At 42.5% G+C, this 24,532-nt stretch overlaps 1 protein-coding gene and 1 long non-coding RNA gene across 4 annotated transcripts in view; one reads left to right on the top strand and one right to left on the bottom strand.

The window, feature by feature from the left end:
• dars1 (aspartyl-tRNA synthetase 1) overlaps window positions 1–24,532 on the bottom strand; it is a 35,146-nt gene extending 10,614 nt beyond the window's left edge. The window contains exons 1-10 of one of the 2 annotated variants that reach the window (XM_037109044.1): window positions 24,371–24,532; window positions 20,982–21,084; window positions 18,147–18,176; window positions 17,742–17,799; window positions 15,914–16,006; window positions 14,639–14,741; window positions 8,402–8,504; window positions 7,140–7,220; window positions 4,749–4,808; window positions 1,136–1,247 (exon numbers count right to left, since the gene is read on the bottom strand). In XM_037109044.1, coding sequence (XP_036964939.1) covers window positions 1,136–1,247; window positions 4,749–4,808; window positions 7,140–7,220; window positions 8,402–8,504; window positions 14,639–14,741; window positions 15,914–16,006; window positions 17,742–17,799; window positions 18,147–18,176; window positions 20,982–21,084; window positions 24,371–24,393 — 766 coding nt within the window. In that variant the 5' untranslated portion in view covers window positions 24,394–24,532. Of the gene's footprint in view, window positions 1–1,135; window positions 1,248–4,748; window positions 4,809–7,139; window positions 7,221–8,401; window positions 8,581–11,808; window positions 11,873–14,638; window positions 14,742–15,913; window positions 16,007–17,741; window positions 17,800–18,146; window positions 18,177–20,981; window positions 21,085–24,370 lie in introns of those variants that run through there. The other variant, XM_037109045.1, reaches the window with a different exon arrangement.
• Window positions 12,115–14,632, top strand: LOC119025473. 2 transcript variants are annotated; one of them, XR_005076829.1, is made up of 6 exons: window positions 12,115–12,220; window positions 12,329–12,713; window positions 12,867–12,949; window positions 13,533–13,692; window positions 13,822–13,944; window positions 14,416–14,632. It is a non-coding gene; the product is annotated as an uncharacterized LOC119025473 (long non-coding RNA). The 2 variants fall into 2 exon arrangements; XR_005076828.1 differs by lacking the exon at window positions 13,822–13,944 and having other exon boundaries at window positions 14,416–14,502.

Below are 24,532 nucleotides of genomic sequence, written 5' to 3' on the forward strand. Positions count from 1 at the left end.
ATTATATAAGATAGGTCAGCGTTACATAACTCATCTGCGGTTCCCTATTCGACACAGACGTCAGAGGGTATTTATCTGATATTCTCATGCCGTCAAAAGTAGGGTGGGTGTTCACACGGTATGTTCTGTGCACTGAACGTGCTACATGGGTGTTGGCAGACAGGAAGATGTGGTTTCTGCAAAAAAAGAGCAGTGTTCATTTGCAGGTGCCGCCAAAATAAAAAAGAGCGGCAGTTTTGAATTTAGATCATGCCAGGCTGAGTGGATATCATTGGCTCTTGAAGAAAAGAGGAAGCGAGAGTGTTACAGCTTACGCCACAGTGCAAACCTGAGAGGCACGTGGGAGGCTGTGGACATATGCGTATAAGACTGTGTCGTGAGAAAAACAAAGAATCTCCACTCATCTATTCTGATTCAAAACAATCGTAGTTGGATGGTATCAGATTAAGTCATGTTCCCACCACTTGCTGTATAGTTTACCAAGCATTTCTTTCAAGGCTTTAAGAGCTAAAGAGCGAGAGAGGCTTTCACAAGGTAAACTGTGTACATGTGGAACACCAAATAATCTCTCTCGCCTGATGCTGAGAATTAATTTCCAGGATAAGAGACACGCGCTCAAAACAATGGTGTCCTCTGAATTTCGGTGAGAAGATTTCTGTTCGTGTTTTCCCTTCTTTCGGTGAAGTGGGATAAGGTCTTCAGGGTGGGAGCTTAAGGGAGTTCTCCCCTGTCAAATTAGAAAAAGGCGATGTGTGAAAATGTGAGAGCAGAGGAGCTGACGTGGGAGTCGGCAAATGCCTCGGAATTCCCAGCGGGCCGTATTAAAATCCTGATGGGTTGAAAAACAATAAAACTATTTTCAACATCTTCTTGTCAGACGTGCTGGACTGTGTCTGGGTTCAGAAACTCTCAGTTACTCTGTGAAACTGTTTGTGTGAGAAACAACTGAGCCTGGACATAGACAGCACATACAGGAAGTCAACCCTACAAACTGTCGCATGATGACTCACAGGACACCTGTGGGCGGTGACATGGAAACAAGCTACTGAAATGTCTAATCAAAAGTGACTAAACTGTGTGTTTGTGTCACGTCGATTCTGCCCCACTTGAGATCTCACGCCGAGTGTGTTTGTACCTGATATGATTTTCGGGGTCTGGATCTCCACAAAGCCCTTTTTGGTGAGGGTGTCCCTGAAGAGCTGGCACACTCCCGACTGCAGGCGAAAGATGGCCTGGCTGGTGGTCGTCTGTGAGCGGGGACACACATGCACACACACAAACAAACACACACACACAAAACCACACAGAGAGGCATTACCACACTTAGCGTGATTCATTTAATTTGTTACACAATCAGAACAGATGTGTGAAAGCAAGACTGCCAATTTCTGTTCATGCCACTCCTGACACGAAGAGTGAAACATTTATTTGCTGGCAGGGGAAAGACGAGCATTCAAACCCCGCAAACAGCCCCAGGAGCTGTAAACCTATCATTATCAATGTAAATACTGAAACTAAGGCGGGGAGGAAAACTACTCTAACTAAATCAGGAGATTACTGTGAAACCCCCAAAACTGCAACAGTTGGCCGATTTTTAGGGAGTGTTCTCTGAGGCTTTCACATGCTCTGTCGCCTGACTCATCTCAGATGACCACGAGATTTCATCAATTGAGCTTTACTGGCTTTCAGCTCCAGTTATTATACATTTTCATGACGACAGGCTCTGGTCCTTTCAATGCACAGGTTAATTAAAAGGTTCATTTCGCCCTTTTTTCCCCCCTCTCTAGTGCCTGCCCGGTCCTGACGGGGCCCTCCTCTGACTAATAGTTGGCACAATGGGAATGTGATAATGTTTGAACACTGTCAGGCTCATTAATCTAGCAGACAATGCTTCAGGGCTGTCTGGCTGAACCTTTTTTTTTTTTTTTCTCCGTCAGCTCCAATCTGAATAGTTTGCAAAAAAGAGGAAGTGTAGAAAAAATGTCTAATTTTCCTGCTTTGAAACAAAAATATCTTTATAAAACCAGTGAACCAAATGAACCAAGCCAACCGTAAAACTGACTCATTTGTGTCGCGTGTCACAGGTTGGGCTGTGCCCCACAGTAAAGCTGGGAAACCAACCTAAAACCTGCAAGACCGCATTCAAAAATTTAAAAGCCCCTCCTTCTCCTGTGTGCAGCACTTCTCCAGTGAGTAGGTGTCAAAGTGGGTGGGTGGGTGGCATTTCGTTGATTCTCAAACTGGCACTTCCTTTGGTGGAGCCAATATGATATACAACTGAACTTTAAGCCTCTCAGTGGCGCAGAGACATGGCAGGAAAACCGCCTGTGGTGCTGATCCACCGCAGGCAAATTTCGAAGCCAAAAAGTTCACTCCTTCATTAGTCTTACTAGTAAATCAGTCACAGTTGATATCTCTTCAGAAACATGAACAAGTGGATTCTCTGTTGTAGACATGGTGCACACTGTTATTTGAGTGTTGCGTGTCAAGCCCCTCCGCCTTTGTCTGAATTACTAAACATCAGTAAAACAGGTAATTAGCGGTGTTATGGGAGAACTTGCTCCAAATCCTTAAAGGTGATGATTTATTGCCCTTTTAATCTCATGTGAGCTTAACCCCTTCTTATTCCTAATGCAGTCCAGCCCAAAGTCACCTTAAAGCTGTTGTTCAACCATGTCGAGTACAGGCTTGGTTTGGGGCTCGTTTGAAAGCATGTAAGAGTTTGAACACACTGAATAATTTATCTGATATGTTCTTATATTATTCTTTTTCTTGCCTGAACGTTTTTATGCAAACAAATTTGTAGCCGTACTTACACTACTTTTAGGCATACAAAATAGTCAAAAAAATAACAGATTTGGTGGAAAAAATGCCTACTCAAAGAGCAAAACATGTGGTACACTTGAGCGTCGGCTGGCTGTTATGAGCAGTATATATAAGTCTACAAAACTGAGGTGCCAAGGAGGTTATGTTTCTCCCGTGTCCATTTGTTGGTTGTTTCGTCAGCAGGATTACAAAAAAAAAAAAAAAAAAAGCCCAGAATAGACCCCATCAATTTTGGAGCTGATCCAGATGAAGGAACAGATCCAGAATATTTTTCTCACTTTCTACAACTTTCTTTCAATGTTTTCATCGACTTCTCAGGGAATAATGCGAGGATGTTGATGACCATCTGGATCTAGCAGGTTTAAACATGTTTTATTTGATATTGGATTATGCTGGATTGAATTAAAGGGGACTGTTGGGCCTTGGCGGAGGTATGCGCTTAACTGCGTGCCATTCTAGTTTTTATTTTACTCATGTACACACTTAAATGACATATGTTGTCATAATTTACACTGAAATGTAGTTTTCTCTGTGTTGTTGCTTAAACTGTGTTTTTTTGGGAAAATGTTTAACCTCATAGATTAAATTGTGTTTAATCCTGACTCTTCGTGTCTTCTCACTTGTAGATCATTCATTTAGACCAAGTTTAAATTTAAAGGGTAACTCCACCAGCTTTACACATTAAAGTGAATTCACAGGTCTTGGGGAGGATTACTGCATATGTGGAGAAGAAGTACCGAGCCTTTGTGGCTCCAGAGGAAGCTGGTGAAAAGTTGATATCTCTGGTTCTGCTTTGTTGATTTCTATCAGTTGTTTGTCTATCATGAGTGAGCCGGTGTTAAAGAGGAGGTGCAATGATAGACCAGTGGCCTGCTTTTCAAAACCTGGCGCCTACATGTATCAGATTACAAGCCGCCTCCTTTGGGGCCACTAAAGACCCTAAAGACACCATCACATGTAAAGTTGGTGGAGTGGCCCTTTAAGTTTAAATGTCAGGATAAAATAGCTGTCGGGAAACACGCTTTGTCTCGACTTGACACCAACTAACTGACTAGTCATGTCTGACTGAACATCTGGCTCAAGGCGATCTAAATTAAAATGAATACAAGTAACCTTTTCCACTTTGTGTTCAATGTGGAGCACCTCATGTTACAAAGGGACTTCCTTAGGAACCAACTTATTATTGGAGGTGGTTTATGGTTCCCTTTTGGAGTGTCTGTCTGTCAGTGTGGGAACCACTTTATAGCTTCACCGGGCTCTTAAGTGCAAAGCTGATGACAGACCCTCGACCATGAGCCCAAAAAGCACAGTGTTACAGAAACAGGTGTTGTTGTGAGGCATGTGAGCTACATGGCTCTGTGCTGCGGTGCGAGTGCCTTCCTGCCTGCCGCATCATACACGTGGGAGACGCAGATCAAAACAATGAGACGCTTTGTGGCTCGGCCTCCACTGCTGCTCGCATAGGTTTAGCACATCTCCCACACCACAAAAGACATATAGAATCAGCCCGCTAAATCACAGACAGTGTCTTTTTCATTTTAGGGGTGCAGCGGTTGGTGTTGCACTTCAAAATAATCACCGTGGCTTAAAGGTTGTCCGCTTTTTTCTTTAATGGACGGAACTGGCTTACATTTCTCCTCTAACGGTTTTCAGTTTCTGTATTCCGAGATAAAATGTGAGAAAAAGAGATTAGTCTAACAAAAAGGGTGATGAATCTAACAATTTTGATATTAATGCTGGATTACTAGCCCACAAAAGGCAAATTTAAACAGGAGCGGCCTGAAATATATCAACTACGGTACCAGCTTCTTTCATGGTGCCAGAAAACTGCACAAGACTCAAATATGAACACTTGCAAGAATAGATGCACTGAGACTAATTCACACACACAAACAAAGCTCCATCTTCTGGTAGCGACTTACCCTGAGATCAATCACCCTGTTGTCCAGCTTGGTGTCCTGGTTGACTGTGGCTCTGCCTTCCTGAGGGCAAACAAAAAAAACATGATCACATCACACAAACCCTCCAACTATGAAATCTACAATGTGTCCCGTTCTGTTCTTTTCATGGTGTGTTTCTGAAGTCAGTGATGTGTAAATGCTTTTTTAGAACCATTTTGTGTAACAGCTGTAACAGCAGCACATTAAAAAAAAGGACAGATGCTTTGTTCCTTGGTGCAATTATTGCAGGGTCAACGGCAACAATACACATCTGCAATGTGAGGTAACAGAGAAAATTCAAAAAGAAAATGAGAGAATAAATGTTTCAGCGCAAAAAGGAACCACTGCTTCCAGGGTCGTGGATGTTAGGCTTCCTCACAGGATCCACTGGGGTTTGAGCTAATAGCCTGCGAAGCTACATCCTGCTCCAAATAGCCCCATGCAGAGGGACAAAAGGTTAGACGGGCAGACAGTCAGATAGACGGGACTGTTAAGGCCTGTGTCTCCCGGGAGAGCAGGTGCTGCGACAAGTGTGTGACTGACATGTTAAATCCCAACAGAAAACACCTGGGAAGCTGCTGCTGCTGCAGCTGCAGAGATTGGCTTACTGGATAAACACGGATGAGCTGTCAGCTGTCTCTGGTATGGTGGGACCCAGATATTGATTTTCTTATAACACATGTAGAAAGAGATGTTAGTGTGGCTTTTGATATGGATATCCACAGTTGTTGAGGTGTGACAACTCATTCCCTACCACCCATTACTCTTTACGTTGACTCAGCGGCTTAAATCTGTTGATAAAAAGGTTTCAAAAGTGTTGAATTCAGCAAATGGAGATTCTTTAAAAGAATACACCTCAATAACTCTGTCATCAGGTTTTTTTCCCCTCGAGAACAAAATACCATAATCTTAAAGTACTGATTTCAGCATTTCCCAAACAAGCAAAAATTGTCAGCAAAAATTGATGTTCGATGTAATCTATCATAGAGCTCATCATAAGGGATTCAGGGGGATTTAAATTGAATATGATGTTCATAATTATGTTTTCACTTGAAACAAAAAATGGTTGTATTGGTGTTACCTAATAAATTATTATCTGTTATATCTATAGGTGGAGCAAGTCCTCTTCCACCGCGTTGCGCCGCCATGTTTCTATAATAGCCAAGAAAACACACACACAAAACAAGTGTTTAATTGTTTTCCCTCTGCAGCCTCGCCTCTGCATGCCACCATAACACCGGATCTTGAATGATTGTACAAGTTTCGATACTACACACTGTTTCCAAATTTACGAAGGTGAATTTCAAACCCCAAAAACACTATTCTGTTGTGAACTGAATCACTCGTGTATCAAACCGACTTGCTGCTCAGCCAGCAATTCACACCCAAAAACAGAAGGCTCAAAGTTTAATAACCATTAATAACCACCTAAACTGTGGGTGGGAAAAATAATGACTTCTTAAATGAATCACGATTCTCTCAAATGATTCAGCATCGATGCACAAATCTCCTTAATTGGAATTCAGGAGGCTCCCTAAACCCCAGCTGCCGGCTCTTATAAACGGTGTGTGATGAAATCACAGATTGCACCGAGAGGGCCGAGGCAGATGCAGTGATGTTATTCAGTGAATGTGATGTTAATCAGTGGGAGCCATTCTGCTCTTGAACTTGTTTAATTCAACCTGGTTTAATTACCCAATCCTCAAGTCTGCCAAAAAACACAAATCTCTTTTCTCCCTAATGACATTTTCACTCCATGAAAGACAGAGTGAGTTCATGCAGGGATATGCTTTTAATACAAACTTTACGGATAAATTAAGGCTTAAGTGTTTATCATGTCATTGTCATTGTATATCGTATAGACCAAAGCTGCCCATGAGTCTTTAACAGTGGAGTTTTTCTCTCCCACACACTGAGAGTCAGTTCCTGTTTCTCACACGTCAAAGTTGCAGCCAGAACTTTTCAATCAAAGCAAAGTCTAGAGTCATTTTTTTTATCTGGCTGAGACAGAGAGATGTGATAGATATTACACGCCAGCTCTTTTCACCAGACAGTAAAAGGTTTCACCTTAAGAATGTATCACCACAGAGCTTCATCCTATTCCAAGTTCCTCAGATTGTTGGTGCTTTGATTTTCTCTTTCAGTCAAAACACAACACATAATAGATCCTTAATAGGGACTTAATCACACACCTAATGGCGCTAAATGCCCCTACAATGGGTGTGAACTGCAGTTCACTGTTTGATTGAAAAAACGGGATAAGATCAGCCTCTGGGTGTCAGCCAGCACTTCACATTAGCAGGAGGAAATGGCATAGCAGAGGATCCACTGTCCATGCCCTCTCATCCACACCTACATCTGTCCATTCCTCACCTCTTCCCCTTCACCATCAGGCCTGACGGCATCCTCCAGCTGCAGGGGAAGACGAGGCTCTGCCTGGCTGATGACAAAAATCTGAGAGGGGGAAGAAACAGAGAGCATTAAAATTCAGAGGGTGACAAGCCACCAACGTTTCCATCAGATGTTCAGACAATGGAAAGTACCAAAAGGCCACACACAAAATGAAGAAGTCAAAGTGAAAGACAGTGAATGACTAACTGCTGCTGCTAACAGGCTAAAACGAGTGGGCTGTTGTGCTACAAACAATCACCTACATGTTGTTTTTTTGTGTTCTTCTTTTTAAGAGAGAGCATCTGAGGGGTTGTGCATAATTTGATGTGCGTACTCATTTACATGCCGACCGCGACATATGCAAGTGTGAAACAACAAGAAGATTCTCATGGATGAGTATGCATGTAACTCGTCCTCTGGCTCTTCTTCAGTTTTTCAGTTTATCAGTCTTCTTTCTATGAACAAAGAGTGGGTGTTTGTCATACGTAATTTATTCAAGCTCAAAGCTAAGAGGAGAGCCAGCTGCATGGCTAACTGAGCTAACAAATTTACGGCAGCTACAGTTAGCAGAAGGAAGCGATTACTTAAGGCGTTTTTTTGAGTCTCATTCCCAATAGTGATGCTTTTAGGGTGATGACGGCGGCCGACCTACAATCCCAAAGTGTCCATGTCTGACTAGTTTGGAATAAGAATCAATAATACCCCTCTTAAAATGTACACCTTTAAGTATCAAGTAAAGCTATCAGTAGAAAACAGAAATATTGAACATGTTTATTTGCATATGTTGCGGAGAAGTGACATCTGTTGACAAGTTGTCACTAGAGACCCATGTGGAGACGCATTCCAATGTGAACTGACATACTTAGACTTGTGATCAGATCACCTAGGAGCCGATAATGCCGGGCAGAAACAAGACCAGGACCAGGATGTTTTGGGGTAACGAATGATTATGTACTGTGTTGAGTGAAGAGATAAATGCTGAGTGCGCTTTACTGTGCGTGGGTGTTTACATACTTTCATGACACCTGTGTAGTTGCTAGATGAGAGGATGTGTTCTCACCTGCTTAAATGACGTGAATTGTGGATTATCCCTCATCTGAGCGCATATGTGTGTGTTTGAAGGCAAAATGTACATATTTGTGTGTTTTATCTTGGTATGGGCATGTGTGTTTTCATTCCCGAGTGTGTGTGTGTGTGTGTGTGTGTGTGTGCCTGTTTGATGACTGCAGTGAAAGTATACACACCCTCTCGATGTGCAGCTCCACGTCCTGCTGGGAACAGCTCTCGATCTTTTGCTCCACTTTCCTCACCGACGCCTCCACGTCTACGATGCTCTCCTTGGTGATGCTGGGGGGGACAGTTGGGAGGGTGGAGCGTAAACACATCACACTTAGAAAACAAACTCCTCTGTGTGGGCGGCCTGCTGCGTGAGAACAATATTTCCATTAAACTGTGACTGATGCTCACAGGCGAGCGCTTTCATTTTTCATGGTGTGAAGTGGAGCGGGGGGGGAGTGTGGGATATAGGTAGGTGATTTGGGGTTAGCGTGTTGGGGTGACAGCAAGAAGTTTCTTACTTCTTCGTATTGCATCACATCCTAAAAATATGGCTGCTGCAACTACTTTTACTTACTGGGGGGCAGGGGGAGAGGCCAAGTAGAGAGACCACACAGGCTTGTGGCATCCCTAACAAAACCATTTCTCGGTTTAACACACGTCAACTTTCACTACGCTCAGATTAACATGATGCAGCAGGGTAGAAAAGGTTTCCAGACAGCTCACTTTTAACAAATTTGGTGGTCTGGTATGTAATAGCACAAAAGAATGCACCATCAAACCACAATTTTACTCACTTGAGATCTCAGACTATATAAGGAGCAGATGTCGCCACTGTGAGTTAACCTATTGGTTTGTGGCAAAACTATTTTGAAGTCTCATCACCATCTTGTTTTGTTTGGGGCCAGAGGTGACCAAGGCTACTTCCCAAGACCAAAGCTAGCATATCATTGTGAATGCAAGGTAAGTGTTTAGTATGACCCAATACGTATTGTATCATTGTATGCCATGTGGTTGTGCTTTATACCTACTTATCTGCCTGTTCTGACCCACAATCCTCTGAGAAGCAGAAGATACATCACGCTGACTAAGCTGCCGTGAGAGCACAGACAGATGACAGTGCATTGGCTGCATAAATTTTCTTTTTACTTCCCATTTCGTGAAACAGAATGTGACAAATGTACAGGGTCAAAGTTCAAGACACAATGTTACGAAGAAGTAGTATGTCCCAATTGTAGGGCTGGGCATCACACTTCAATGTTATGGCACGGACCAAAGCGCCTCTGTGCTGCTGAGTAATGAAAAATGTCTCATCACTCAATATCAAATTTTAACTCTTTAAAAAGAGTTAATGTCGTCAGCATCATGACCCACTAGGCATGCAGTATGATATTGTGCCAATCATGCTGTGTTGAAGAAGACTCTAATAAAAACTGAGACTGACGAAACTGGCAAGAAACCAAGTGAGAACTGGTAACATTTTCTCATAGACTTCTATGAAGTTGGACACTGTGAAACCAATGGATAGGCCACCTACTGGACATAAGAAAGAATGCAGGATTAAGGTACTTTTGCACTGACTTCACTTTTCAGTTTGTGAAGCAACGTCTACATCTTTTATATGTTCATTGCTTGAGACCCTAAAATGATTCCAGTCATCACATTATCTTTCAAAAGAAGCTAAAAAGGATTTGTGTCTGATGACTTTAAACTGTTACAGAGATATGAAGGCTTAACTTGATCCTACTGGTTGACTGACCTCAAGGCAGGTCAATGTGCATCATCACATAGTTTGAATTCCCATTAAAAAACAGTCACAAAGGAGGAGAAGTAAATAAAAAGAAGCCAGTGAGTTAAAGAGTCTTCATTGTTGTTGTAGAGTCTTGAGAAAACGGGGCTCCAGCTTGCATCATTTTATGAGCTCTGGGAAGTACCCACTTATACAACAAAAACTGTGACATTGAGAGCGGGGGCAAGAAATTCCCCTATTCTGCACTCAACCGAAAGTAAACTATGGTATGCGAGGGGAACCCATTTTTAATTGTGTCACCACAGGTTTTTAAAACAATGCACCATCTTCCACTGAAACCCACAGTATCATCAGAGATACGAGGAACAACACCGACTGTCGTGCAGCGTGTGGCCAGATGGGAAACCTGCTGCAATCCTTCACTCCTCCTCATTAAAAAGCAGTAATGAGGGTCTGAACACTGGGGTACTGCTGTCCCTTCAGCCCCATGACAGCTGCCGCCATAGTCCTTTCCTTCTAGTCGGAGATCAGTTGGATAAATAAATCCCTGCATTAATAACCTCCGCTTCATGGCCCGGAGGCTTGCGGCAGCGCAGACAGCGCACACTGAGGGAAACAGATTGATTAACTCCAGACTGAGAGTTGACAATATCACGTAGAGATGAAAAATATGACTTAGAACGAAAAAATAAGAGAGCCTGTGTTACTGGGCTGGTTCTGCGTGAAAGCAAAGTTTGGCCCTGGAATTTATGGGTCAACACGCTGACCAGCCGTGGCACTTATCACAAATTGGGTTTAACCTGGGTTAAATACCACTGGGACTAGCCAGTAGCACTATTTCTAGAGATACTAGACCAACTTCTGTTATCTGAACTGAAACGGAAACAATTCTGAGCTCATACTCTGGCCATGAAATACACATATGGCCATTACATCAGCTGTGAATGCGTCATTAAATAATGCAACAGGCAAGCAGAGCTAACCAGATAAGGTTTTCCAAATTCAAACAGTTAAAGATCCTTCGCACGGAGGAAGTTTTTACCAATCCTGTCAAATAGAGCTCGACCAATATATGATGACACTGACTTTTCAGACATACTGGTGCCAGTGTTTATGTTGGCCGACCAATATTGCACCACTGGAAAGGATGATGATCATTAAATTCCTAGTTAGGCTTACTGTTCTGGAGCACTGATATCACTTTAGACAATACATTTTATTGTTAGACTTCTACATCCTCCTCTTGCCTCCCACATGTCCTTGTCACAAGTGTTTGATAACACAATTTGAGGGATCATTGCAAAAAATGTGTCTCTCTGCACATCGATGTATCGATATTTGAATTCTTATTTCCTTATATTGGAATTTTCATCGGCCCCAAAAATCTAGACAGTGTCAAACAATCCTTCACCTCCACTGTGTCTGAGCGGAGCCAGATATCTCAGTGACATTACAGTAGAGGAAAGAGAGAAATATGGGTCAGTAAACCTGTTAAACTGCTTACAGCTCGTCTTTTATGCTGTGGCAGAGCGGCCGCACTTACTGAAAAGACATATGCTCAAACACAGTTAAGGCCATGCTGTTATTATTTCCAAATTGTGTCATCCAGATCAGCAATTCTTTAAAAGGCCCTGACCGAATAAGTTGATAGAGTCTCGAATTAAACCTATGAACTTCACAGCACACATTGATCCAACATTGTCTTTCCAGTACCAAGTCATTACATCAGCCGAGTTCAGACTTCCATTCCACTTTCCACTTGGTACTCGTGGAGTGCTTGAGCTGTAGAGCCTGAATATCACTTAATTAAATTGTGTGAGTGAGAGGAGGATGACTTGGACATACAATGTGTGAAAGGAGACTTCCCCGGCAATGTCATCACTGCCCTCGGCATGATTATGAGGGGATTTAGTTGTAATCCAGGGTCTTACTCGGCTTGTCAATCATCACAGCAAAGAGTGTGAAACTAGACGTGGGCTAGAAAAATCACAGGAAGTGATAGTGCCACCTGTTCCTCAAAATATAAATGTAAAAAACACATTCTGATCTGAGGAGGAAATGCACAGAAATTAACTTATATGTTCCACTACTGCAAGACTTTCCTTCTTTTGTTTTGATGTAAAGACGATGTTTCCTTAGCAACCGTGTCATTACTTTCACTTGCTCTGCTGTCAGGTTGCATGGTATTGCAAAACGATCCAACTGCCCAACCACAGCATTGCAGCACCATCCAACAGTTACAAAAATATAATGAAATGTGAGCGATGTCCTAAACACAATATCCTGTGGCACACAGCAAACCTTTCTTCGATATTAGACAACATGCAGTTTGACATCACTGATTCTCTCTATCCCTGTTGTTTAGTGCCCTTTCTGCAGCTACAAAGCACTGCAGGGGATCAGATACTGTAGCTGAATCTCAATGATGACTGGGAGCAGCTCAGCTGAGTGACTTGGAGGAACTAGGGCCCGGTCAGAGCATCCTGACACCGCTAACAAAGTCGGGGTCAGTGTGTTCAGAGGAGGTCAAAATTCGGGTCTGAGCAGCGGTGACCTCGCCCTCATTAGAAAATATAGTTGTTAGTCTGGATTTAGTTTCCCGTAAACAACACAGCATACTGCAACAGCCCACTTGGGTCTCATTTATGAAACATGAGTATAATGAATGTGTGTAAAATGGTAATTTATGCACACTTGGGCGTTCATCAAACATTTAGCAGCTCCGACTTGTTTACATATAACTCAGGCAGGTGTGTACATACACTCCATCATTCATTATTTACGTTCATTAAGTCTGGATGTGCTGTTTGTATGCAGGCATGAATTATAGGATTGTTTATTGTGTCATTTGCTGTAGATGCCATCTGACATATTCTTTTTTTTTTTTTAAATCCTGGAAAAAGACTGCTTTGCTGTTGAATCTTAACTGATCGGGGCAAATGAGAAGAGAAGAATGGCTTTTCCATTGGCTCCTTGGTTGTACCAAGTAAGACCTATTTTTTTGTCACATTGGAGATTGACTGTATCTGGAGTTGTGGTGATGTCAGAAAGGTTTCATCATTATTAAACATACAAATAGTAGCTTCTTCCGTCTCTTCTAGATCCATGTTAAGCATTAAGTGGTTGTTGCCAAGCATAATTGTGACAACAGCCATGATGATATGTGGTTGGTTACCAACAACCGCTGCACAGAGCAATGGTAAACAGTGCTACAGCAAATGAGCAGCGGTTATGCTGATTTGCGTAGTCAAGCCAATCCAGCACATTTGTATGAACCAAGCTGAAGGCCCAACACATCGGGCCGTCAGTAGGCTGTTGTATATTATCAGGGTCGTCAGTGAGTCAGTCAGTGAGTCAGTCAGTGCGTGAGATGAAGACAGGGAAAGCCCCTTGAGCCCACTGCTGTCATATCTATAATTTCACTCATTTCGCGTGGTTTATCCTTAATCCCCAGAGAATTTTGCGACTATTTATCAGAAATATTGTCGTTTATAAGTGTCTAAATTAGTAACTGTGGCGTCATAAAATGCCGCTTAATCTTTACAGTTTTTATATCCCCTTTCACGCAGGTGCAGAATGCATGAGCTAGTTGGCCATCTGCTGCAGTCTTTGCGGTGTGTTTAAGTGCAGTTTTCAGGCCGAGAGACAGAGGCCATGAGGTGATACAACTGTCCGCCTTTGCTGCAAGTGTGTCAGGGCCTTAATTGTCAACCCACAGTGGCCACAATGGTAGGTATGAAGTCACTGTCATTAACAAACATCCCAATGACTTCTGACACCGTTATTTCAGAGATGTGCTGTTTCGTTAACAGTTTTAACCCAACTGAATTCTTTCTTTTTGTTTTTTTTTTTTGTAAGATGCTCTGGGAGTACGAAACAGTCTCCACATGTTGTGTCACTTTCCATGAGGCGATGATGTGATAGCTGCAATTTAATGGGAGGCTCGTTTTAGACTCAGCTGCAATCTCCGCATTGCTAAAGGTTCTTAGTAAATTTATTATACAATGTCACATCCGCCATTTCAGTCTGGCAGGTTACAGCTGTGGGTGTTACGCTTTGCTAATTTAGCAACATCTAAGGAGGTGCCCATTAAGTAACACGTAGTAATTAAGTTCTTCCACATTTACAAATATGTTTAATTCATCAAACAAGTGCAGCGCTTGAAAAAAAGATGCTTCCAATCATCTGTGTCATCACATCTGTATGTTTCAGTTAATTACATGATGATATATGTCAGAAATGTTTTTGATGTCCAAATTTAGAACACGTACGAGCCCCCTCGTTAACATCAAAAGTGGAAGTATTATCATTCCCCCCGGTTAGCCTTTTAATAAGGTGCACATCCGCCAGTAGTCGTGTTCATTCATAGACGACCAGAAGTGAGCTAAAACTTGGCTGCTAACATGACTAATGATGCTTGGCACTTAAGTATTTCTTCCTCCTCTGATCCAGGCTGCTGTATCTGCCATCTCGACAGGAACTGCTCCATTAAAACACCGCTGTATTCCACCCCGTTAACAGCCAGCTTTTGTTGTCGAGTGAAAAATGATTGATTCCCCCGCCGCTCCACCTCACTCAGAATGTGTGAAAATGGATCGGCGGACTATTAGGGCCCAGGATTTTCCCACCATTGTTTTGCGCCCTCTCTGACAGGAAGAGCAGTCTTGGTACTCACTTTGCGGCAAACTTGACCATCTGCTTGCTGGCACGATCTCCCACTGCGACTAGAGCCTGCACGTTGAACTGCTGTTGACGCAGGACCAAGAAGCATTGCTTCCCTGAAAACAAAACAACAACAATGCATCACGCCGGGGCGGTTAACAGCTTGTTTATCTAAGCTTCACACGCATGACATATGAAAGGCTCAGACACTCTTTCTGAGGCGGTGTACGTTCAGTGTGTGTGACTCTCGTCATCTACAGGTAAAGTGTCAAACATTTGTGAACACAGCCTTCTCTTTGAAGAGCACTGTGTGGAGAAAGGCTGATTGCTACCTTCCTAACAAACACACACCTAGGAAGAGTGTAAACATGTTAGCCAACAAAAAATACCCAGGGCAGTAGACAGTCGGACCACCCAGGTACTTTGATGTTTGTTGCCTGTGAGAAGGAGGGGGGGCGGGTGTTGGAGATAACAGCAATGCCAAAATCCCACCAACAGATGCACCTCATCCCAGAGCAAATCAGGATGTTATTCTGCTCACACGGACATCCTTACAGTGAACGGAGGGAATGAAGACAAGAGCGGAGGGGAAGCAACCCTTGACACCGGAAGTCATCTCGAAGGGAAACGGCAAAAACAAAAAAAAATAAAAAATCATCCAGGCCTCATCTGAATTGTAAGCACAAACTAGCAAAAAAGTTTTGATGTTTCACGCTGAGCTGTAATAACCTGGCAGAGCTGAGTGGGTTCATTGTGTTCAAACAGAGGGACTGCACTGCTGCCAGTAGCTCGAACCCAACAAACACAGGTTATCTGAGCTTCCACTTGGCAGTGACATGCTCGTCTGACAATGATATCAAAAAACACCCTCAGGTTGTCAAACTCTGCTTAACATGGAAGGAATGGAGGGGAAAAAAACTGCTTTGCAATCCCACAGAGGAGTATACTGTAGTCAGTTTATACAAGGGTACAGTTTGGTGTGTATTTTCACAATAAAAGCTGCCCGTTTTCTTTTTGTAGTTTAAGCTTTTCAGTATTGATCAGATGTCAGACACTTAGGTCATGGGAAATCTAAAAGAAAGTCAAAAAGAACTGGTGTTGCTTTGATTTGGACTTGAAGAGGAAGGAGTGACGGGGAGAACTGGCCCAAGGGCAGACGTTTTTTCGACATTTCACCATAGCACACCAGGGATTAGCACCGAGGTCATCTTATCTCGGCCGATTGTGTCTTTCGCACAAAAGAAGCAGAAAAAGGTGAACAAAGACGGTGGGCGTGGGGTGATCTCACCTTTTGCTCTGCTGGTGTGGACTCGGGCGCGCAGCCAGATCAGCTGGTCAGCTTTGTCAGGAGTGAGGTCTTGGACCCGAACCAACACCCTGTCTGGCTCACACACACACACACACACACACACACACACACACGCACACACAAAAAAATATTACTTCAAAAGGATTTTAATGCCTCTCTTTCCTCACGTCTCCCCCCTGCACACTCCCAAGGGCAGAAAGAAATGTGAATAAGCATGCATGTGCGTGTAAAGACGTACACACAATAAAATGCTCAAATTACAGACATGCCTAATAAATAAGACACACTAGGAGGCCTGCTGAAAAGCTGTCTAACTCAGCCATTCTCTGTGGGCTATATGACAAATTGACTCTAGTTTCACCTGTGTCACTCAGAGGCATGCTTTCGCCTTATTATCAGCGAGCACACGGAGGAGACATCCAGGCTACGCCAGGGAAAACAGAGCCGCCCTTTTGGCTCAGAGCTTTGCGTCAAACCCACATGAAAGCCCTAACCCTCCAGCCCTCCAACCTTCCAACCCCCCCCCACTCTCGTCCCAGTGGCTGGGCTTGGCATGCAGGTAAGGGAGGCCCCACTTTGTTTGCTGCCACTGGAGCTGAAAGAGCATCCAGACAGATGGACGACCTCGACAGGTCCGCCTGCTGTCTTGTTCATCCGGGAGTTATCACACACTATTAGTTACAGCAATTATCGCTGCTGAGATCGTGACGACAGAGGAGAGCAAAAAGAAAACAATTTCTTCGTGATGTTTATCATTTCCAAGTCTCGTCGCCTGTAAGGTTTGACAGCCAGACTAAAGGTTACCTGAGAAGTCCTGTGCTCATTTGCATTTTGATGCTTTCATAGTACATTGTTCCGCCATTAAGCCCAAAGTGGCGGTAGCGACAGAGCTAAATTGATGTCTGTGTCAAAAGAGTAAGAAGGCGAGACAGGACAAACTCTGTTAGAGGCACTGTTGTGTTACCCATAATGCCTCTATCTATATCTTATGCTGCGCTTGTTTGGTTTGGTGTTAAAAAAAGCAAAGCCAGTGTAAAATCGAGTATTTGTTGCGGTAGTTTTGTAGAATCTCTGTATAAAAAGCGCTTATCTTAAACTAAAAGAAGAGGGAGTGCAGGTCAGCTGACCCTGATCTTGACTGTAAAACCGACTACAATCAGAGAAATCAGAGAAAAGAAAGTCAAAAACATAGAAACGAAAGACATTGTTTTCTAGGGGGCAAATACCACTTTGGGTAATCTGTAAGTGACTGACAGGAAATTGTGAATAACACAGTGCACAGATTTAAAGAGAAAAGGAAGGGAAAGAACTCGACACTGGTACCTGGAAATGAGATCAAAACAAGGTGTTTGCTTTAAACCAAAGGAAGTCTTTTGAGCATATACTGCATCATCTCATAGCGTGATTTTTTTTTTTTTTTTATAACACTTTCACACTTTGCAAAAGACAGAAATACTTCTGAAGTGCATATCATTCTTTCACTACGCTGACACTGGCACATAATGATATATGCTTTAAAAAAAAAAACAACAACTCTGGGGGATTTATCAGTCTAATGTTTATTTCTACCCAATCAAACTATATCTAATTACCTTTAAAATACCAAATATCTCCTCGTGTGACAGTGAAGTGGCTCTTTATGTTCACCTATAGTCACGTCAAAGCAAAGGCACGTTAAAGGCTTTGTCACTTTGTAATTTGGTCCACTGCAAATCTTTAATCACAATTATCTACCATTTTCCGTATTTTTTAGCAAAAGCAGCTGTTTGGTTGACTAATGAGGAAGGGAAGCAGCTTTCATACACACCCAGTTTTTGTTGGGACTGGACCATAGCCGGCACACCATATCGGTCCTTGGCAAAGTCCTGGAAGAACAAAAACATGGAATCTTAGTCATTTCATCAAACGGCCAAATGAAACAACACAATGCTTTTAGTAGTACGTACATTCAGTCTCCATTGTTCTCAACTCTACCATTTTGACTTCATAAGCGTCAGTCTGTCTACTACGTCCGAGATAACAGACAGACAGAACAGATAATGATGCTTATCACCATCTTAGACGGAAACTGCTGAACATGAAACAGAGTTCGACTTGCAGGTATTTGCATACAAACTGTTGCAAAGGTGTGAAAACTGAGGTAGAATCAAAGTCAAGACAGGAAGGCAGGGGTACTGGAAGATGAGTGCTGTGATCTGGAGGGGATACTTACATCTTCCTCCGTGCTTTGTTGTTCGGCAGCCTGAAACACACAGAGGCGACGAGGGTTTAAAGGCCATTGCAAATTCCCAGGAAATAACACAATAACAACAACAGGACTGTCTATTAAATTCAAACACACACACACACACAAAAAAAATCAGAACCATTCAACTTCAAATGGGGCAACTTAAAACGTTTTGCTACAGCAGTCATGTAAATTGTGTTTTCATCTTGTGCTATCAGGGATTTGAATAAAATTAATAAATCATATCTCAGTCCTGGAGACGAGCCTCAGATCCCTGGAATGCAGAGCTCTTCTACACATTGCTCAAACACATCATAGACAATGAGTAATGGCAGCAGGAGATATTGCTTTGTAATAGAAACGGCGTAAGTGGACAGATTCTTTATCTCTGCACTGACTTCCAGGCAAATGACTCCCAGAGTGCGATGAGATCGAGTCTTGGCAAAGTCACAATTCCATTTTCTATGCAAATTGATATTGGTGTGTGGAAATGGCTGGTGGCGGCAGAGTGAATTGGGATCGCCCATCCGCGATATGATAATCCAGTCACATGATGGATGATATTGCACTTCATGATCAACTGAATATAGACCTTCTATAGCCATGAAGCCGACGGGCCACACCGGAGCCACTAAAGTGACAAGTGTCAGCACAAAAAGTGCACAACGGCAAACAACACGGCTAACACATGCTCAATAAACATTCAACTCAGCTTTCAGGTCTTCCCCGAGGCAATGCTTTCTACATCATCCGGATATCGGCAGCAATAGCCGGCGTATTAAACACTGACACATCTGCTTCTTCCATGAAAAATGCTGACTGGAGGAAGAACCTTGCTGCCCTCACCTATGAAAGCCACATGAATCACGGTACACTGAAGCACCTGGTGCCTTTTTGTCTTGGATAAGCCAGTGCAGGGCTAAATGACTATGAATCAAACAACAGAGACACATTTCCAAACTCTTATCCTGCAGATATTTCACGAGTTGACAGCCTGAGAAGAATATATGAATGCTCAGATACCAATTCCAGCACTGACAATGTTAAGCTAACTGAGCATAATGGAAACCTTAGCAATTCCCCATTAGCGTTCGCCATTACTGTGGAACCGGATGTGCTGACTACGTCATCGCAGTAAGCCGACAATTTCCATCCTATTTGTCAGGAAGTGTTTGTTTGTTGTTGTTTATGTTTCTTTGAAATACTTTATCAAGAACATAAAGGAAATTTTATTTTCACATGATAAATATAGGGCAGAAGTTAAATGGGGAGGCTGATTAACATTGTGCTAGCAGGTTGCTGGTGGTTGGTGAGGGAAAAGGAAGAAAAGAGGTCAGATGAGCTGTAGAAATGTGTACTAAAAGCGAAGTTGACAAATTTTATGTGGATGTCCAATCAGTGTTAAAGGTAAATGTAGTCAACTGACGCAACACATTCTTAATTGCAGCTATATGGACCCAGAAAGCCAAGTCGTCTTGTTTGCTGGCGACATTACACGGAAGCATCTGACTGACTAACTTGCACAACACTGCAACGTAAAGAAATTCTCTGCACTCATATTTTGGAATGACAATTTGGTATTGGAAACAGAGCTAGTTTATAAACTAAGAGAACAAGTTTTCTTTTTGAGCTTCAGCAAGCCCCCTGTTCACACAGAAGCTGAGACTTGACTTCCTAGTGAAATTAGACTGTAGTTCTTTGTTAACACCAACTATGTCACCATACACTTCAAATGATGTAGCAGGAGAGATAAGCTTTCTTGCTTTAATTGACGACATTTGCCATCAACAACGATTGGACGGTCACATAAAATGTAGCAAATTCTCCCTTTAGGATGAAACCTTCTCCCCTTAGGTATTTAGCAAATACAGCAGCTGATCTGATAACAGTTTACCATAGAAAGTCAGTCTACCGGTTATACCACAGCACAAAGAATAATTGTATAAAAAATCATTGTTGGGACTTGATATCCAGAACAATATCTATATGCACAAGCACAATGGACGTTCAGATGTTTTGTTTCACAGCGACAGCCTCGTGATAACTCCCATGAGAATGATGCCAAAGATTTTTCGTGCCAAGGGAAAAAAAGTTGCACTTATTCTAGAGAAACAGCCCACCGGTATCAGTTTGAGGCTTGGTAACACAAGATACCCAAAGTTTGGGCTTTGGCATCAGTGGTCAGGAAAGAAGTAGTCAGATGTTCTTCCAAAAATGTATAAAAAGCTAAAAAACATCCTAAACCAGTGGCATCTGTGGCAGTTAAACGCAGATGCCAGCTCTGCCGTCACTTAAAAATGTGGCACTCCTTTTGTACTGTGGCAGTTTTTGGCACTGATCCACATGCTTTGTTGGATATGAAGACGCATATTGTCCTCAGTTTGCAAACACTCATAGTGGTTGGTGGCTTTGTTAAGTCTGCTGAGATGAGGTCATAGAGGAATTTTTTAAGGACCTTTAATGTGTGAAATCTGTCAAAAATTTGAAGTGTCAGACACAACTGCCCACAAAACTTTGTAGTGAGTCTGAGCCTCACTGTGTAATGTTGAATGTTTCTATTAACATACAGCTCCCGCAACTGCACACCATGTCGTGCAGTCAGTGTAGAAGAAAATAGCACTTTGTTTAGGTGGACATAAACAAAACCAAAATGACAGGAATACTTAAACAATGGACACTCCTGACCCCCCTGTGGCTAACCAACCCTCCTGGACGCCTCAATGCCCAGCACAACCGCACGTCACGGCCTTAACAGCTGTAAGAGGGGGCGACGGATGTCAAACAACAAAACAGAAAAAAAAAAAAAAAAACACCACTGACCAGCTTGGCCTGTTTCTCAGCCTTCTTTGCAGCTTTCTCCGCTTCCTTCTGCTGTTTCTTCAGGCCTTTCTTTGACGGACCCTGCTGCCCCTCCTCCGTCGCCCTGAAACAGGAAGAGGCACACAACATAAACATTTAAGTCCACTTCCACCTTCTATTTCTCCTTCATCCCGCGAGGAAGTTGTTGACCGCCTGGGAAAATTAATTCTGAGCCATCGCCACCTCCAGCTTTTTAAGTCCTCGCTACATTTAATCCCCATTGTTATTTCAGACAAAACAGCGGCAGTCTGCTTAAACGGAGAGATGGGAGTTTGGAGAGCAGAGATGTCAGAGAGTAAGATTGGCTTGATAAACACAATGGCTTTAAAGAAAGAAGACAGTAGTCTCAGCAGTGTTTCCTAATCCATTATAGAATTCGTGAAGAATATAGATTATCCGATTATGATAACATTTAACCTTATCTGAAAGTAAAGGTGTCTTTATTTGCTAAATGTTACGGCCAAACTACACAGCCCAACACAATGACTGAGCTGATAAGAATGTGACATTTGGCCCTTTAAAGTCAAGTTTGTTTGGAGCTGCAACAGCAGACTAAACACAACAGGACGCTCTTATCTAGATGAAATAATTAGGTCCCATCGCAATATACAGGACAGAGGCGATGACGAGGAATGAAGCAGGGTAAAAACTATTGCAAACTTTCATAAAAAGAATAAATGAATTACATTTTTTTAAGAATGTTCAGACAGCTTTCTCATGTTTGGTATGTTTGTGGCAAAGAGAATAAATCTAAAGGAATGAGAGGCTACCAGCGCAGCACTCCTTGTTCTTCTAGATGAGTTGGGAGGCTTGTCTCAGGGATACATCTTGAGAGGCTCCGAAGCAGCACACATAGGGTTTTATAGGTTTAATGTTTAGTATCAAATATATCCTAAAAAAACAACACAATACATTGTTAAACCGAAACAAAATAAAACATCACAGCCAGAGCAATAATTGCAAAATCAGGGCAGCACCTGAGGCTTACTGAGAAAGAGACATACCAATATTCTAGGTCAAAGACAAACGGCTGTAAAAGATAACGCCGCAATAAAGTGCCTGGTCACGGGCTTCATACAACAAACAGTCTGAACTTTGCACTTCTCCAAATCAGACTTCCGGCCACTGTTATAAAAGTGTGCCAAGATTGCAGGTGAAGGAGTGAGTGCTGTTTGGTTTGACCGCTGACCAGGTGTCTAGACCCAAAAGGAAGCCCATGAGCAACAAGGGAGCTGCTTCTGTTCAGTCACAGGAAATAACAAGGACCAAAGGCCGACTTTAAATAGCAATAAAGCCTAAACAAGAAACTAAACTCAGAACAGATAATGTCATTTCTTCCCAGGGAAGACTTCAGACCAGGCTTTTATACTTCCTGTACAGCCAAATATAAGGCTAACATTGTTCCGACAACCTGCAGATAAAATATCTTCCCATAGCATCTCTGGAAAAAGCAAACACCTGAAAACAAAAACTACGACTTGTCTTACAGCCTTGTTATGAGCCTGAATTCCTCTGTATCAGAGTGTGAAGTAGATTAATAAAGATGTACTACTTGTTGAACTGGATCAGCCATGTGTTTTACCCTCAGGGAGGTGAGATCACTTCGACTGTCTGGAGCAGCTGTCCAAAAACATCGACAATCTGCCGTCAAATTACTGTACAAACAAACTTTGCGGTTGTTCTTCCGTTACACTGCAAATGTTATTAATCGCTGACAAATGATTATTATTTGCCTAGTTAAACACGAACAGCTTATCAGTAAACCAATTTCGCTGAACAACAGATGTCCTGATGAATCACGTCCGACAGGCGTATTCATAAAAAGGCAATAAATGAAAAAAGCAGTTTCACATAAAAAAAACGTTATCAGCCCTTCCTGTGTGAGTCGTTCGAAGTACAACGGCAGAATTGAAGGCTCATAAAATTACAATTCAATATGATGTCACAGTAAGATGTTAAATTAGGGGAACAAAGAAGTTTTAACTGGCGTTGACAGGGTTTGATTCAATTCACTGGCAATGGGTTATGCTACTTTTTGTGGTGTTGCTGTTGCATTAGTTTGCATTATATTCTTAAGTAGTTTCCAATAATTTTCTTCCTCCCAATTTGTGTTTTAAAGCATTTTATTATACCGTAGTTTAGTACCACAATACTGAGCGAGCACCCAAACAACTTAAGGATTTATCAGCCCATACAACAACTGATAGTCACCTACTTCTTAGGCCGATGAGAATAAGATAACCAACAACTCCTCATATTCATATTTTCAAAAGAACTTTCTAACATGGAGTTTACGAACACTCAAGGGTGAGAATGGCTACAGCGTACTAAGACAAGATGGCTGACTTGAGTTTATTTGTAAATCGCAAACAGACACCTACTGTATCAGAGGATTTGAATGCTGAGCTTATTAAGTTGATGAACGCAATTTGGCTTCATATCACAGACTAGAATTTCACAGATACCATTAAATACCCTAATATATAAAAATCCCAATATCTGAACAGTAATCGGTCCAATACAGATCGTGCATCCCTCATTGCATTACATCATACACTGTTTCTGTTTACTTGGCAGTGTATATTTGCACAGTGAGCTGAAGCACTTTGACTAACTCGTTTGACCCCTGAGCAGTTCTTCCTGTTTAAAACTCCAACCCTGAAATGCAGGTGAACACCTTTTGGCCCAGAGGCACAACTGACAGGAGTCAAGAGGAAGAGGAATGTGCAGGAGCGTGACCTGACAGGTCGGGGGTTTGCAAAACATAAAACTGAAGATTATGGGTGGATTTAAACGTAGTAAAACCAGAACATATGTAGAGGATATAATACAAGATGTGGTCTGACTCATAAGGGGGGGCCAGACTTCCATTCTGAACGCACGCAAAACACACTTTGGCATCATTTCATTCACATGCCAGATTTGAGTCTGCCACACAGAACTAATCAGCACAGAGGCGGACATGTTTTCATAGTAACCAAGTTGTGTTTACCAAATACCTACAAAGCTTGACATCTTGTCTCGTATTTACATCTCTGCACATCTCTTGTTAACTTATGCAAGGCCATCATAAATTGAGCAATTCTTTAACGTGGTCTGGTCTTGAAAGAACACCAAAATCTCGCCTGCACACAAGGCAGCTAGCATGAGTGCTAATATTCCACACTTTTCTTCATATGGGCACAACTTTATGATGTCTCTACTTGAACTGTCAGCTGATGCAATCTGCTGCATGTTCAGGTAATGCTAGCTGGCTGCTAGCCGCTCTGGCTGCTAGCACACATAGCTAGTTGAAAGTGCTGCAGGGAGACGAGAGTTTACGACCCGCACGACATTCACGGCGCTCTTACCCCTGGACTTCCTCTTTAGTCATGTCGAGCTATATTCTTGGTAGAACGAGGAGTGAAAAAAAAACGTTTCACGGGCTGTCTGTCAGAGAGAAACACCACATCAGCTGTTCACTGCATGGACGTGCACGGGAAGGAAGGACCTGTTTTGACGGAACACACAAT

This window comes from Acanthopagrus latus, chromosome 9 (genome assembly GCF_904848185.1).
Source record: "Acanthopagrus latus isolate v.2019 chromosome 9, fAcaLat1.1, whole genome shotgun sequence".
NCBI classification, from domain to species: domain Eukaryota; kingdom Metazoa; phylum Chordata; class Actinopteri; order Spariformes; family Sparidae; genus Acanthopagrus; species Acanthopagrus latus.